The sequence below is a fragment of the Drosophila eugracilis genome, unplaced genomic scaffold, assembly GCF_018153835.1.
Source record: "Drosophila eugracilis isolate 14026-0451.02 unplaced genomic scaffold, ASM1815383v1 contig_2152, whole genome shotgun sequence".
Lineage (NCBI taxonomy): Eukaryota > Metazoa > Arthropoda > Insecta > Diptera > Drosophilidae > Drosophila > Drosophila eugracilis.
This window is the reverse complement of record NW_024573036.1, coordinates 2,210,958-2,228,823: the sequence shown is the minus strand read 5'-3', so window position 1 is coordinate 2,228,823 and position 17,866 is coordinate 2,210,958. Positions and strand designations below refer to the sequence as shown.

The 17,866-nt window shown below is 44.6% G+C and overlaps 1 protein-coding gene across 1 annotated transcript in view; it reads left to right on the top strand.

Moving 5' to 3' along the window:
- Positions 1 to 4,879: 4,879 nt before the first annotated feature.
- The window catches only part of LOC108110951 (protein O-mannosyl-transferase TMTC2), a 28,036-nt gene continuing 15,049 nt past the window's right edge, over positions 4,880 to 17,866 (top strand). Inside the window, exon 1 of the mRNA XM_017220246.2 lies at positions 4,880 to 5,210. Coding sequence (XP_017075735.2) covers positions 5,137 to 5,210 — 74 coding nt within the window. The 5' untranslated portion in view covers positions 4,880 to 5,136. The remainder of the gene's footprint in view (positions 5,211 to 17,866) is intronic.

Sequence of the window (17,866 nt, the reverse complement as noted above, 5' to 3'; positions counted from 1 at the left end):
TTGCCATCGCTTCCGACTCTGGTTTCAATTTGCGCACGAAAATACGGCTGAGATTGGTAAATACGGAGGCGGTAAGTTCAATGGAACTTTCGATTTTGGACCGGTTTATGGTGTTAGCTGACTGTACGAGTACTGGGGAGTTCGGTGGCATCGTCAGCTCATTCGAAGTTGCTTGGCTGCTAGTAAAAGTGCAACTTTGTCTGGAGCTGCAGTAAATATGCAAACTCCTGCTCGGGCTCTTCTACTCTTACCTCCTGCCTTCCCCTAACCTTGGCAGTTTCAAAAGTACAACTGTGTGTATGTGGTTATACTCTCGCCCTCGTCCTTCGTTAGTCCTTTTTACTTGTGCACTGAGGGAAAGGCATGCTGGTAGGGAAAATGACTTAAAGAGGGAAAAGGTTTTTGATATTTACCTTTATATACAGAATCATTTCGTAAACATATTTATTGGGGAATAATCGTATTTGTCCTTAGAAAACCAATCTTCCATTTTAGTTAGTTAATTCTTTAGGAGCTTTGGTACCCAGGAGTCTGTGATGGTCCTTTGGCTTAATTTCTTTCTGTGCAGCCTTGCCGGTGGACTGAGGGGGCATGGTTCTCAGCAGCTGTTGTTCTTGCCCAACTTCCCGTTCACACACGCCCAGCCGCCCACTCTAAAGCCCTTCCCTGACCATCAGGCACCCGCATCGCCCGACTTTCAAGTGTGCTCGGGGTCTGCGCGTTATGCAAAACTAACTTTTTCCATTATTTTCTGTGTGTTGCCGCCGCCGCTGCTGCTGCTGCCACTGCCGCTGCTCTTGCTTCTGGTGCTGCTTGTGGTTTTTATTTATGGTCTATTTTTGTTTTCATTTTTTTGTTTTTTGGTTAGTTACCCCAAACCCAGACCAGAACTAAAACCCACACCCAGAGCCCGCCATGTAAATAAAAGCCAACTGCAAAGTTTTGACAACGCTTCTCTCGGTTGTGCAGCAGCCGATGCCGCCTCCGAAAATTGGGTCGGCAAAAGCGAAATTTATGTCGCAACCGCGTGCAAAGTGACAGCGAACAAATTGCCGCGACACAGACTCCGGGACATAGTGAACACACACACACACACAGATACTCTGGTGGTGCACAACAAGCCGTGTAAAATGTTGGCGAAAGTTTCCAGGCCGAGCGCTAATCAAGCCGGAAAATTGGAGAGCTCAGGAAAATCGCTGCTCCAGTTCGAGAGCGGCTAATTTTTCGGATTTCCTGGGATGCACTCCCTGAGCATCTCCGTCTAAATGCGACGGAAAATTCCTGGAAAGTTTTTCGAGGCAACTTTGAATTATTGATAAAATACTTACCCAGCGCGTGTGTGTGTCTGTCGAAGAGAGTTTCCCCAATTTTCCCCGCAGACACTTTTAGCATACATTGGGCAAACAAATTTCCAACTCACATGCACATGCACCCAACTTATTTGATGCACTTCAATTCGTAGCTAGAGACAAATCCCAGATCCAGCAGGGGCGGCAGGGGCGCAGACGACATTGATAAATGTTATTTTGGCAAACTTTTTTGGTTGGGAGCGAACAAACAAAAATGCCAAATTCCAACCCACAACACAGAAATGCAATCGAACGAGAAAGGCAAACACAGAAGCTCTCTGAGAACTAGATCCAAATCAAAATACTTTCATTCGACACAAATGGGCACTCCTTTAAGGTCATCAAAGCTGGAAGTCTAACATTTTTGTTATTAAGGCAAAGAGACTCTAGATTCTCTGACATACCAGAAATTTCAATCGTTTATGGCTGGAAAGACAGTGGATCGATGCTAAATTTATCTATCATTAAGTAGTATGCGAGATTCATTCATTCAAAGATTTCTTTAAGCTTTACAGCAATTAGATCTTCATGGGCCAGAAAGCATTCATTTTTCAAGCATTTTAAAAGGTTTCCTGCGGACGGAAATCAACATCCACTCTACTTTATAAAACATATGTTTTGTTCTAGCTTCGAACTCATCATTTCAGTGCAGTAAGAGGCAGAAATCTTAGCCCCTTGAAGAGTTCGAAATGGGAAATTCAAATTGAGAATCCATCTGGCGCATTGACGCGGCGAAAGTCCAACTTTCTAATTAAATTGGACGCTGCCCCGACGACCTTACCCACCATGAGTTATTAAAAATATATTAAAACTGCTCGCAGAGAGCAGGAAAGGCAGAAAGTGTTAAGAGCAAGCGGTTACCAGCATTTGTTGCTGTTTGTCGCAAAGTTTGCCCAGGCGCCGCAAAACTGAAGTCCTTGGAGCCTTGCCGCTGCCCTTTTCCTTCTTTGTTTGCCGCTCAAAACTTTGCCGACGACTCCTGGCCATTGTGGCAGTCTCCTTGGCCAGCAGCTGCACTCTGCAGTTTGCACTCTGTGATTGTCTTTGTGCTGCCCCTTAATTTGCTGGCCCAACTTTGTCTAATCAGTGTGCAGCTGCTGGCAGCCGACCCCAGATTGCGCATACGCGTCGTTAGCCCGCCCTCTATTCCAGATATCAGATTCTCGATTTCTGAGACGTGAGATAAGACCTACCCTTTCCCTGATAGGCTTGATATTAATTCACAGACAGGGCACTAAGGTGAAACTAATACAATGTGCAGAAATCTCAGAAACCACTTACCTTCTCAAGGAAAACGAAAGTGAGGAAACTCAAGTTAATATAATTGTTTCGATTTCCATTACTAATTTCTAAGAACTATAGTACAGTATAGTTTTACTCTATGCGTTGCGGCCCTTAAGTGGATCTAATGACTCCGATGGGGCAGATAGGGAGTCGAGTGCTGGCACCGCCCTCGAGAATAGATCAACCGTCGGATTAAGGTACGCGGCGTATGTGTGATATGTGTAATTTGGAGCCGTTCTCACAGCCAGGGTCTCGCAGAGCAATTATGGTGAAATGAGCTAATAATATTCAATTTCAATGGTGCTGCGCTGGCACAGCGCTCTAGCGTTTTGTCCAAATGTCAACCAGCACCAAACAATAACAGATGTCAAGCTGTCACGGGGCCAGACGAATCGTCAGAGGGTCAGAGTACTCCAGCTCCGAGGGTCGTGTTTCAATGGCTGGCACTTCAGTTTGGGGCCAGTTGCAATGTGGGAACAAGTGCAGCTGGTTCCGTGAAACGTGAAAAATTACAAGAGGAAAGCGAACCTAAAACGATAATAGAATAGCTGCCAGGTGGGCAGGTGGGTAGGGCAGGGAGCCAGGGCCAGAGCCATGGAAATCACTCAATTGGACGGCTAACTGACAGCACCACATTATCAAATATTAATGAAACGGCAAAGAGGAGGGTCAGCGGCTCATTCGAACCGTTTGTCCCCGAGAAAACTGGGCGAGCTCTGACACCAACGCCCCTTTGAAAGTCATGGGAAAAGCAGATGAGGGGCAGATGGGTGACCCCCTCGAATTTTAGAGCGCCGAACATCTGGGCTGCGGGTACACATGACTAGCTATAAAACGGGAGCCGCCGCGTCACACAGAACTGAAGGGCTCATTTATAATTCAGCAAAGTAAAACATTGAAGTAATGAAATTACACCAGAAGAATTTGTCGACGTCGGCCAGACGTACATATTTGCCTTGGGGAGAAGGGGCAGCAATGGGAAATGGAAATATGAGCGGGGGAAATATAAATAAAAATTTAATGAAAGCACGTATTCGCAGCATGCGCCCGGCCTTTGCATGCGTGAGGCATTTTGACAAACCATTTTTCGTGTGTTAGAGTCGTCGCGGCGGCGACGGAGGCTCGGGAAAACGCAAATAATTGAATTTCTGTCAACGAAATTAAATTACGCCTGCCCTAAGCGCCCTGCCACTTTAAAGCCCTTTAAAGTTGCAGCCATAATGCATTTTAAATTGCGCATAATTAAAATAAATGCAACAAATGATTTAAATTTATTATAATGCCAGCAAAACAACACAGTTTGTGCGACGGAGAGGTGTGTGGGCATATATACTTGTCTGTCTCTGTGTGCTTGTGCCGGGATGAATGGCAGATATATACAATAAAAGTTAATGACAATGCATAAAAGTTCATTACTGCCAGACACACAAACAAGGGGCAATTCAAAGGACATGGGACGGGCAAGATATGCCGCAATTGTGCACTGCAAGGAGGAAGATGGCACAATGGGGAATCCCGATTCGGGCACTTTGACTGCACAGGTTCGGATATTATTATTATACATCAGCCGGGACATTACAAAAACCACCTTATCTATGTATTTACCCGAACGCGAACTCGAACCACAGGGGGAAACGGGGGAAAATAATAACAAAACGACAGCAATCAAAGGACACGGCAGTTACACAACAACTGACCACTAATTAACCTAATTTCTAGCGGACATAGGTGGTTCCGATACAATGCAATCCAATCCAATCCATATACTCCATTTGCTGGACAGATGGGACGATAAACCGCCGACGCAGTCGGGGACGTAGCAAATGGAAACCAATGAGGCCATTTATTTTTATGTTGATTATTTTGTATTTGCCGCTTTTTTCGGTAATTATTTATACCACCCGACCCGACTCAGGAAATTATTTCAATATTAATTCAAACAAAACTTTCAATAATCCGTAATTATCGACGAATGCAGATCAAATAATCACGTTTTAGCCGCCACGCGCTGGCCCAACAACAGAAATTAATTAGGGAAAACAGAATGGGAATTATTTGCCATGACACCATGACACCAGGACCTCCGCATCCTGTCCATGCGTTTGTAATTGGCCTAAAATCGCTGCCTGTCATCGCTATAAATTGCAGAGTTTTTCCGACATGCGCACATATATTACCTTTTCTTTGGGCAGGACAATTAAAGATATCCTTTGACTAACTTGTTATTGATTTTTGCAATTGCAGGCGGCACTCTTGCTCCAAGGATAACGCAAATAAAACTGGAATAGATTGGCCAGAGCAAACAAAAGTCACACACACACTGATGTGCTGTGTGTCCGAAATAAAATCACATAAAATGCGACGAGGTCTGCAGCGTGCATTTAACAACAGCCTGGAAAACATACAATATTCAGACTAAGTGAGCCCACAAGTCCGGCTATTCATAAGGAAACCCTGATAAGTCCTGCTCTAGTCGAGGTCCTTCGCACCGGATCCTGGAGAGATGCCGTCAATGGAACCCTGGCTGGGGGGCGATTCCTGGCTGGGGATGTTGCGGCTCCGGCTGCATAAATCAAAGTGAGTTGCACTGCCCCTATCTTGTTGTTCGGTCCGAGCAGAGCTCTGCGAGAAATCAAATTAATTTCAAACTTGTTATAAACTTGTCCGCTTCGGTTGAGTTTTCTTCTGTTTCCCTGTTAAATTTAGCTCAAGTTTTCCAATAAATTGGCACACACAACGAAAGAAAACTCGGCCATAATGGAAGTCCCCGTCGCCTGAGTTATTTTTGCTGCGCAGCTATTTATAATTTTTAACAGAGGAAGACGCATGCTTATAACCTGACGAGGGTTTCCATTTCGAAAATGGAATTAGACGCGAGTACGCAGAAAGGCCAATTTGGGCTTATACCAGCTTTTGGGTTCGGGGTTCCATTATTGCCATCGATTTGCAGGGAGTTCTTCGGAGACCGCCTTAATGGAAAGCCCCCTCGGCTGAATCTCATAATTAGGAATACTTTTTGGGGCACATGCGACTCCCGGGGAAAGTGGCTGTCAAAAATTTCATAAATGAAAAGCCATAAAAGTGCGACCCAGCCGAAAAATCAATGCTGCCACAGCTGTTGGTCCCTGCCCCCTAGATTGCCCCAAGCCGGAGAGTACATGACCAGCATCAATAAGTTGGCTGGCACACAAACTTCGGAACAAACAGCTGCTCCCGTTCTTGGAATTCCGTCCTGGATTTATTGACACCCACACAAACCATCTATCGATAATCACTGCGGCAACGTGCCACGGGGATGGCCAGGAATCGGAGAAGTCGGAATGGACGCGGTGCAAATTCGAGGTTAATGCACAAATAAATCTGCCACAAATTGTTGGCTATCAAAAATCACGTTCCAGTTGCAGGCTAAAAAGGTACTTTCCGAGGCACAAAAATAATAATTATTAACGCTCAACTGCGTCGCAATCAACAACATTTTATCTGGCGCTGCCAAACAGTTTCCAACTTTTGCGGCAGAGTTTGCGTCTCAGTTTCGGGTTTTCACTTGAGTTTTCCCTATATATTTTTGTTTTTTTTGTGTGTTGCTGTTGTGCTCCGATATCGTGAGCCTGCTAACTTCCGATTTCCGGCGTGCGCCGTGATTGAGCGCCGCTTTATTTCCTGCGGGGCGGCGCCATCGAGGACCACAAGGACACTTCTAGTCCTCATGCCAGCTACTGCCTGCCCGCCTGCCGCTGCCTGTTCGACTTCTGATAAACTTATTACACACCCTTTAAAGGCAGATTTTGGTCGGGGATGGCAACCTCAGGAGGTTTCACTGGCTAGGCTTTAAAGTTCGGCCTGTGGGGCTGATGGAACTCGAAGTAAGTTGGTGGTTAACCCATTTTGACACAGATGATTTGTTTACTAATGCCAGTTGGGCTTTGTAAAGCAGCAAGCCAGTTTTTGATGATACTTGGATTGCGTTTTACTTTAGGTAGTTAGTAAACTCTTTAAATATTTTCGTCAGCAGCTTTTCTAACTTTCTTAAATGGAAACCATTTTAAAGTCAGCTAAATTCGTAAATATATACCTACAATTGGATAAACCCGAAGCAGGGATCTAGGTGTGGGCCCGAATGGGTTAAAGATGGGGCAACCCTTCCTCCTCCTCCGTCTGCGGGCATCAATGTCAGTGATTTATCACAGGGCGCAACGCACATAAATAAACACCAGCAGCCATCGGAGACGGAGTCGGATTTGCTGATACTTTCCTCGCCGGGTGTATTTTTTGACAGTGCGTTGCTTTACGCATCACTAGACTTATCCCAGGTCCCCAGCCACCCGCCCGTCCTCCGTCCTCCGTTCTCCAATCTCCAGGACCCCATTCCCCTAGTTTCCTTTTCATTTGACGCTTTGTGCACTTGACTTCGGAGTCTCCTTCGCTGGCTTCGATTTGCTGCCTCTAACGACCCTCATTGTTTGACACTCGGCGTTGATTTTCGCAGGCGCTCTGCTCCGCCATATCTCCGACATCGGGAAGAGGGACCCGGACCGGGACCGGGACCGGGAACGGGACCAAGACACCAGGACCACCCACTCTTATCTCCGCAGGATAATGGCAGAGCGCCTTGGCTGTCGACATTATTTTCACTTTATTGAAAACTTGTAGCCGAAATTGATTTTCTGCGTCTCCTGGCGGCGGCGGCACATTTCGAACGCCCAGGGAATTGACATTCCCACCGCACCCGCCTGGAAAAACCACCCGGAAAAACCCACCCACCCGTGGCTTTGTCTTCTGGCAAATTTATTTCGCATTTAGTTGAATACTTTCTGGCATTCGGCCTGCAAATTCCGCATACATTTATTTTAAAGACTGTAATTTCGTTTTATTCTCATGCTAATGTGCCCGGGCCTGACTTGCATTTGTGCAGGGGTCTCGGTGCGGGTTATTAAGTATTTATTTGCGCACATTCCGGTGCTAATGTGTTTTCTGCGGGGGCGCGATGAAAATGCAATTTCGTCTGGGCAACATGGGGCAGCAACTTTTCGCGCCCAGCACGAAATCAATTTGAGCCCCAAATGCTCGGCTAATTGTTGCTGCGATTCGGTTATTTCAATTTCATATCCTTTCGCGGGCAAAAAACTATGCCCAGCTTCCGCCGCAAAAAATGCAAATTCACACAGCACAAAAGCTTAATATCAATAAATTAATATAGATGTCCTGTCAGGGCCCTTTATTGTCATCCCATTTTGCTGTTGCTACCCTGGAAGTGCCAGGAAGTTCTAGTTAGCCATCGATAATGTTGGTATTAGAATGTTTAAAAAATCTATTTAACTTTGAACTGGAATATTACATTAGAAAGTTAGTTAACTTCTATCGTCAGCTTGACTTACTCGAAGAGTTGAAGTCCCTAATCCGAGATCCGCTACTGGTCATCTCCGCTGCCAGTTCGCTTTCTGGCTCGCTTCGGTTATCTTTTTAGAATATTTTATTTAAATTCCGCCATGGCCAGCCCGGATCCTCCGCACCGGACCCGGCGACCAGGACAATAAAAGCAATCAGTGCTTAAAAATCAAATTCAATTTGCGCATATTCAGCATTTTTCCGTAGTCCTTTTGTTTCTCTTTCGCTTTCTGTGTCTGTTTCTGGGTTTGTTTCTGTTTTTTTTTGTTATTGTTTTTATTTTTGTTTTCATTTGTTATCCTTGTTGTCCTATTGCCGCAGCAAGTACAAATTTTTTTTCAAAAAATGTATAACAAAAACGGAACCCAAAAATATGAATTCCATGCGAGAACCGAGCAGATTTCCCAAGGACGCCCGTCTGCGAGGCGATGAGGAGAGGAGAGAATGGAGTCCTGGCGAATCATAAATATTCCCTGAATCAACAGAATATGATGAAAATCCATAAATCATTGCTGGGCGGCCCTCTCGGCGGAGTTGAGTTGGGATTGTTGGCCGTTGCAGGAGTGGAAGGAGTGGAGGAGCGATTCCCAGCAAGGATTTCAAATGCAAATCAACTGTGTCAAAAACTTTCGCTGCCAAGTGCTCAACGGTGAAGGCAACTTTCTTCCCGTCGCCTTTCTCTCTGAGAACTGGCAACTGCCACGCCCACTTGGGCCAGAGCAAACAAATAATGAAGATGAATGCAAACAGTAAAAAACCAGGCAAATAGCAGAAGAGTTCTCCCGAGGAAGAGAGAGAGGACATCATGATGATGACGCCGAGGAACTGTACAAAATTTAAGCAAACAATGGACGTAGTGTAACTAGGAAGGGGGAAGGGGAAGGGGGTGTGGCAAGGGGTTCCACTCGAGTGCGAAAAAAGCGGCTTTTGTTTCGTTTTAATGCGATAATTTCATGCGCAAGAATTTAATGGAAAATTATTTCAGCTATTTTCATAAAATCCTTCGCTTCGGCATTTCTGCTTCCTAGAAAAGACGGCAAAAGTTCGGAAAACGGAGGAGGAAACTTATGCCGAGAGCAGAACAATGCTGGCAGTGCTGCATAGTTCCTTTCTCTTATTTGTTCCTCATATGAAATCGAAACTTGCATATTTATTATGAGAATATTCTAAAATCCTGCCTACTTCGGCTATGGCTAACTTAAGTGTTCAAGACTTAAAAATAAGACAAACATTTTTAGCAAAATAAAAGTTGCACCTGAAATAACTCTTAATGATAAGAGCAAAAAGACCACTTGGCAAAATGGAAATAATGCGAATTTGTTGCAGCTTCAAAGTTTGCAGAAATTTCCATAAGAATTTTTACCGAGTCGGGACACTGTGCCAAGAGGGACAAAAGGGCTAATAGCAAGTAGAGTTCAGCAATAACTGCTAAAAGAGGTGGAAACAAAGAGAATGACCACCGAACGAGGCGCGAATTTGTTGCAGCAAAAGCTCTCGAATGGAATTTAATTGTCTGCTGCGATTTTGGCCAGCACCTGAAGCGTAAAATTAAACGATGGCCAACTGAAATCAGGGACCGAGTCCTGGCCAGCTGAGCGGAACCCAAAACTGTTGGCCAGGCCGACTTGTTGCTTACCTTTTACACGTGGCTTTAATGGTGGTTTTCGGCAGGAGGTTGCCCAAAGTCCTCTCGCTGCATCAGAAATTGTGAGCACGTACGGCCAGGGAAATAAACGAAATAAGGCAAATTCCCAGCCCATTCCCTTTCTCTTCGGAAATATCTGGGGAGTGGGTAAGGGGGAGGAGGGTGTGAACACCCAAGGCTCAAGATGAGCGGACGCTGCGAGCTTGTCGCCCATAAAACTTGAAATTGAAAAACTTTTACTTTAAACTAGGAACGTACGCATTGTTGTGCTTTCCTGTGTGTAGGCGAACAATTGAGACAAAGGCGGGAGCAGGGAGAAAGGGGGCGTGGTGCTGAGTCGAAAGTCGAAACACTTTCGCCTGATTACAAACGCGCAAATGATGCGTGTCTAATGCGCACGGAGGCCAACGGAAGTCCCGAACAAAGGCGTACGACTAACCGCAGGGCTAGGGGTTCTGGAATTGAGTCTGACTAGAAGGAATTTTTACATATGAATGTACACCGAGAGAAATCGATTTCAACCGTACATTTGAAGGTCAGGACGAATGGATAGCCATGGAAATTCGGATATCACTTCATGTATCGTATCTTCTAGTAAAACTTTTACAAGTAAACTAAATTCTCTAGAGAATTCCTGAGTACTACCCAAATATTTTTATGAGTGAGCCACAAAATTGTCAAATTGTCTGTTTTGCGTTCTTTCGCAGTAAATGTATGAGCGATGCCTGAAAGTAGGCAACATATTCTGCCATAGCAGAGAAGGGGCCATAGAGACAGGGATGGCAATAGCAAGGGAGACAGGAATAGAGCTGTGACAGACAGCCTCAAGCTGCTTCCAAGAAAGCGGAGCAGGCAGAAGCCCACTTTTTAATAAAATAAAGCCAGGGTCTGGCAAGAGTTTAACATATGCCCCAACCAGATGAGGGAGAGGGCACTAGAACGGGCGACAGAGACAGCGACTGAGAGGGGAGAGAGATGGCAGCAGGGAAGTGGAGACAGAGATAGCGAACGGAGACCGACGACGGCTTGATATTAAGCGCACCAGAGATAAACACAGACAGCACTAAATTAATTCTGCTCAATTTGCATTAAAATATATGTGTGTGCGAGAGGATTCCTTCTCCGAGTCTGCGTCTGCCTGTGTGTGTGTGTGTGTGTTAGTTACATTTCCGTGGGTGTCCTTGTGTGCTTCTCTTCCGCTCTTTCACTCTATATACATGCACAGAAAGAAAAGTGGGTGTGAAATTTAAGTTCTTAGAGGGATACCTGGATATCATTTTTAATCACATACATCAGAAACTGCATAAGCAGTAGCATACTTTCAAGCGTTCACATCAATGTTTTCATAAATAGTTCAAACTTAATGGTGGGCTCTTTTCTCAGTGCAGGCTGCGATTGTGTGTTAGTTTATTTAATTTCAAAGCCTGCAGGCTGAGCGACCAAACCTGCTTCCACTTCTGTTCCAGCTTCCTCTGCTAACTCGCTTTTCCAACCACTTCCACCTGCCACTCCCCTTCAATCTCAGTGCTCGATGTGGTCGCACAGGTGAGCAAAAACTTTCGCACAGCTGCCTAATGACATTGTGGAGGGACTGCGTCTGTGGTCAGGTCTTTTGGCAAAAGCCAAAGCCAAAAAGGGGGCAGCTGGGCTTGTGTGGGCGTAGGAGTGGGAGTGGGAGTGGGCGGAGACGAGGACGGCAGCTTTCAGCAAGTGTCAGGGCTGCAGAAGAGCCGCAATATTCGGGTGTTCCGGGGCAGTTATCTCCGGCAGGGCAGCAACAAATTGCCCCGACTCGCCAGACAACAAAGTATTAAAACATAAATGCCAGCAATACCAAATCGGATGAACCGCAAAAGTGTACGCCAAATACACATATAAATTTGCATACATAAGGATACGACTTGATGTATGTATAGTACACCAAAGGCCAAAATTTTAGGCTATTTGTTTAGTTTTCTGAATTTATTAAAGCCCCCACTCTTTAATTTTCCCATTTAAATGATATTTTTCAATAAATTCTTTGAATATGTAACCTGACTCAATAAGATTAAAAACGAGAATGGCCTGCATCTTAAGTACAATCTCTGACTTTGAAAATGCGAATAAAAATAAATTTGAACAGTGCTATTAATTTAACCGCAACTGTGTGCTTAAGTATACAAGGATATACACACAGATGTATATGAAAACAAATTGTTACGCACTTTATGAAATGCCAAACCGAACCCGAAGGACGAGCGGAGGCTGAATTTGTGGTCTCTGCCACTTTTCTCTCCCCTAATTCCCAAGTTATTGTCTTTTACATCATCGCTTTACTTAGCATAAGTACAGGCAGAAGCAACAACAAATTGCCACCCTCTCGCAACGCCTCTTTTCCCAGGGTCGTAGGCCGAAATTTGTGTCAAGGGTAACGCATCGCAGAACCTCTTTTCGCTTGAAGTGAAACTGAGATTAGCGAATAATTCTCGCTTTTGGTTAGTGTAGTAAGTATTTCCGTCTCGGCATCCCAAAGATAAATATGCTTATTTTTGTGTAGGTGGGTTAGACTTTCGAAGGAGCTTATCCCTTCTGGGAGAGTGAGCACGCCCCTGTCTTTTCTGTGTACTGGCATTCCGTGCTGCGCCCCATGAAGCCGCCTGACACCGCCACCGAAAGCAACTCCAACATCCAGTCCGAGCGCCTTTCTGCCATTGTTAACATTTATTTTTATTTTATGCACTCACACCCCAGGAAAACACCCAAAACACCGCCGCCGAACGAATACCCAGCACCCCTGGGCGCCTTGAGCTCCAAATAAGTATGCACAGCACGGGGCAGACTCCGATTCCACTGCTTTTCCGCTCCCAATTCCGAGTTAATATTATTGACTGCCTTCCTGGGATGTTCTTAGCCGACTTTCCCCCTCCTTTTTTGGCGTGTGCGTGAGCGTGCCAAAGCCAATATTTAGCTAATGGTCTTCATATTTTAAATATTGGGGAAAGGAAGTGGGGGCAAGCCACTGGCAAACTTTAAAGACCCAAAAAAAGCACGAAAGGGGAGAGGAAAAAACAAATTCAACGCAAGCAAAAAACGTGGGAAGGAGGAAAGGCGGTGCGATGTGCGAGTGTAAAATATTTAAATTAAACTGCAAACGCAAATACACACATACAAACACACACACACACACACACACACACAATGCAATTTCAGTTTCGACCATAAATTGCGCGCATGTGAAAAGTTGTTGCTCCCATTTTTACGGGTTTATTTATATTTGGTTTGTTATTGTTTTTGTTGCTACTGTTACTGTTGCCTATTTATTTGCAAATGTCACGAGTCAGTAGGAAGAGGGGGTGTGGGGTAAGAGGAGGTAATGGGCGTGACAGATAAAAGTAAATTTGTTGATTATTGTTTTTTGCACACTTCAAACACGATAAATAATTAAACGCAACTCTAGGCGAACTTCAGTTGCGGTTTAAATTGCAAGTGCTGTGGAAAAAGGAAAAAGGAAGGAATCAAAGGTTTTCCAGGGATGTGGATAGTAGGGTGGTTTCCCTCCGCCAATGTGCAAATCTTTGCCAGCAGTCAACAGCAGAAGCTACAGCAGCAGCGTCGAATAAACCATGAAAATGTTTTGCCAGCCACAAGCAACGAAACAAACAGAACGCATTACCATATGTGCTTGCAACAACAAGAGCAATAGTAACAAATGACAATTTCAACAAAGCACTATAGGCAAACAAAAGCAAACAGCACAGGACGAGGACGAGGACGAGAACGAGAACGAATCGTATAGAGAACCTACGAAAAATGCAACTCTTGCATATTTGGAACAAGTGAATTGAGCGGGGCGGTGGGGATTTGCGGAGGGTTGCTATATGGAATAAAGTTATATTGATGTCAAACATGCGCAAAAAGGAGCAGAAACAAAACCCGAAAAAACCATCAGCTATGCTGCGGGGCCTAGGGTATGCTCGACTTAAAATCCAGGTAGGATTTATATCTAATAAAGGCAGCATTTTAGAAACAAGAATTAGTTTTATCGAGATGTTCCAATAGTTTCTGTAATTATTTCTGTAAAATTGTAAGAAATTAAAGAAAATCTAAGACTTCCTTAGATATTATGCCAGCCTGGGCATAGCTTACGGCATAAGAACAATGTGCTCCTTATTCCGATGTAAGTTAGTGAAAGGATCTAGTTTCAGCCTTGCAATTATCGTGCACTTCTTCAGCAGCCTTGGGTGTACAGGTAATGGGCACAAAAAGTTGAAACGTGCTGCTCTTTTGTTACCAAAACATCGTCGACACAAAAGCCGCCCAAATAACTGAAACTGGAACGCAGCAGCAGAGCAGGAGCAGGGGGAGGAGGCTGCATGGTTTTACCCAACCCTTTGCCCAAGCAATGCAAACGATTTTCAAACTGGGCGTATACGTAATCTGCCATGAACCAAATATGTGATGCGAGCTGTTGGCCAAGAGGGAAGAGCAGGAGGCAAAGGCGGGGGGCTGCCACAATTGTTGATGGCCCGGTTGGCTGCCAAAGTGAGCAAGTGGGCCAAAATCGAGGACACACACATGGGGAACAATTTGCGCACTCGAAAATCGCTGAAATCGCTGGCAAAATGATTTGTCCACGAACCCCGCCTCCCTCCCCTCACCTTACCCGGCTGCCGTATTTCTCCCCAAGCTATGCAATCATCTTTTTTCGTGGGCTCTTTTTTGTTTTCTTTGCCTAATTGACGACACCCTAGCGCATATGCCAGTGCTTGTGCATACATTTTAATTTGTTTACTTTGAGCCCATTGTTGTCGATGGTGGGCCGCCAGATGGGCCAGGTGGATTTAGCGGAGGTGCCAGGCACGGACACCCACACATGGCCTGGCTAAATACACTTTTACGTGACTCGGCGACATCAGGGAGCTGTATTTATGGTTGAAAACCCCACGGGTGGTGCAAGTTATGGACTCGAATGCCTTGGAATCGAAGGATATCGTTTGCCAGTGCAATATTAGGTCGGGGTAAACCTTTTCCGGGAACGACTTCTCCTGGCCCTAAGCTAATTTCCCATGCCGTGGCTTTAAAGCTGACGCATCGCAAAGCGAATTTCCTGCCTCCACATTGACACTGATTTCATTTCAGCCAGTGGCAAACGGCGGCGTTTCAATGGCAGCCCCATAAAAGACACCATCATCCAAGGGTTTCGGATCGGGTGGCTTTGGGCCAAAAGGTTGGTGAAAGCGGAAAGCGCGAGCAATGCAAGTTAATGCAAAACGCGGCATTTAACACTTTTGAAAGGAAGCGGGCAACCCAAGTTGCCCTTCTTTTTTTACACTCCCCCACCCACTGCCCCCATCAATGCTCATATATTTTTTCTGGCCCCCTTAAACCTCCACAACCTGACCAGCCAACCAACCATTCACTGTGAGTCAGCCACACTATGGCCCTATAAAATGCTTACAAAATGTTGTTTTATATGAGAATCCCCTTCAAGCGCACACAGCCACACTCACTCACACAAAGCCACTGCAGCTGAATGCCAGTGTGTGCGTGAGCTCCTGTATGTATGTGGGAATTGCATTTTACATGTGACGCACGTGTGCAACAACAGAGCCAACAAAAACCAACTCTGCCCGAAGCAACAGAGGTAGAGAAATTCCGGGACTGAGAGCAGTCGGCAGATAACCGGAAAAACGACTCAAGGAATACACTTTTTTGAGGTTAAAGTTTAATCAGTATCCTGTTTTGAATGTTTCACAAAAATAAGTTATAACTATGGTTACAACCATATTCTTAGTGCTGTTTTTCTGCACCCCTTAAGAAACTTTAATAAGTGATTTAAAAAAAGGATTACAGGTGTAGTGTGTTATAGCTCTCAAATATTCAAATCTTTAGGGAAACGCTAACTCATCCCTAGGACTTTTTAAGATAAAGGCAAAGCCCTTAGCGATCCTCTGAATATACCCCTCAGGAAAGAAAGGGCATGAAAAGCATAAATCGCTTCACATGCGCAAACAAACTGCCTGCACCGCTTCCTCCTGCCCTATTCCACTGGCTTTTCCTCTCCTTCCCGTTCTGCTGGCGTGTGTGTGTCAGCACTCATTAGGATTAATTTTCCGGTTGCAGCATAAACTGAAGCTTACAGAGAAGACACAGAAGGGTATGAAAGGATTCGGAAGGGCTACACTGAAGAAAGCAGTTGGATGCCCGAAGATTATATTTCTTCTTGATATTCATTTGATAATTTAATAGTTTTCAATCCCATACAAAATGATATAAGGAATCCTCAAATATCAATCTTGAAAAATGTTAGCATCTTGATGAAGAGTTCTTGTTGCAATCTCTTAAGTGCCTAACTTTTTCTTTCTTTTTCCGTGTAAGCTCAAGTGTTGAATGCGTCCGTCAGCCTTCAAACGTAATAAAAAGAGCGGTGCAGAGACTGCTCTATCCATCTCCCTCTGTCTCTGGCCCCAAAAAGAAATAGTTAAACTGCATAAAATTTAATCAAGAGCGTTGAATGTCAGCCCTGGCCCTGGCAGCGAGGAGGAAGCAGAGAAGGCCGAACACAGGACGAGCACGTAAACGAGCAAAATGACATTTTATCATCAAAGGTGGGCCAACAACAGCCGGAGATAGAGATAGGACTACAAATAGGGATGGGGATAGGTATAGGAATAGCTGTAGGAGGGGAAAGAGATGGGGATAGGTCAGAGATAGAGACAGACAGTTGGATAGAGCGAGTGGGGAGTAACCCACAGAGAATCGAGAACCATTTTGTGTGCGCTGAAGGATAACCTACATTTTACTTTTTAGTTTTTAGTTTGCCTTTTTATGCATGTGTGTGTTAGAGTTTGTGTGTGTTGGCCAGACTATAGAGCCATCTGTCTCTGTCTGCGTGTGCCTGAGTGAGTGTGTGTGTGTGTGTGTGCAATGACAAAGCAAAACTTTCCAATTAACTTTGATTAAAAAGTTTCCACTATCGCCCTACAATGTAAACATGAAAAATTTGTTTGAATTAAACTGCTGGCAGTCAGTCAGTAAAAGGATGGCTATAGGTGGGGGCGTATGGGCGTGGCAGGTGCACATAAAATCAATTTGCAATAAAATCAGTAAGTTGTATTTGCCCAGCTCCAACATGGCCAGGAAAACCGAGAGGGAGAAGCGCGAAAGGGATGGAAAGATCGAATTGGCTGCTCAACGGACGATTAGTTGAGGTGTCCCAGGATTTTTGGTTTTTAAATCTACCAGAAGACTCTTCTTCAGAGTCGTACTTAAGGTATTAGTTTTATATTTATTGGTTTTTAAACCCAATTCGAACTTTCTTATTCATTTAATTTTGTTTTTGGGCACAGATTTCATATTGATGGGGATCCTGGTACACCCCTGGAAAAAACCGATTGATATTTCGCATTCCATGCCGCTTTCGACTGGTTAAATCATCGATTAAATAACGTTAGGGAGAGAAAGTGCAGCCCAACTCAAATAAGAGCTCGGGATCCGCGAGTGATGGATCCGCATAATGGACAGTTGGCCACAACCGCACGACCACCGCAGATATGCCAATCCATTCCCCCCACACACTCACTCACTCTCTCAGACGCACACAACAATCGCAAGCCCCAGCACACTAGTATGTGTGCGCTCTATATTGTGTAAATTTGCAATATTTGTTTTCATTTCATTCACTTAAAATGCTGTGTTTGGCATCCAGCAACCGAAAGAAATTACACGCAAAGAAAGCAGCAGTGTTTGTAGCTTTGCTACTAAAATCCATCTAAAAGAAACCATAATCTTATATCAACAATTCTGTTTAATTGAAATATCAAACAGGCTCATTCAATACTTTACCAATTTGTTTATTTATATTTGCAAATACCAATCGATGAGCTTAGTCTAATTAGCAGGCTCATTTACAAAAGCAGGGCAAACAATTTTCATGTTTTAATTCGCTGCATTCCCGTAAACAGTTCTAAATTGTTTGCTTTGTAAACAGAATACAACGAGAGCTTTACATTTTTCTCTGTGCAGTGGCAATGCTGGATGCCTTTTATATCCTGCAACATGTCGGGGTCACCACCTGCAATGCTTTCCAATGGTTTCGGCGAACGCTGCCTCCTCGATCACCACTTTGCCGCAAATGGCACATCAATTACATTCTTACATTTCATAGCAGATACAAATTTGCAACAGCAAACTGCTGGCCACCGGCTTCCATCTACCAGCATTT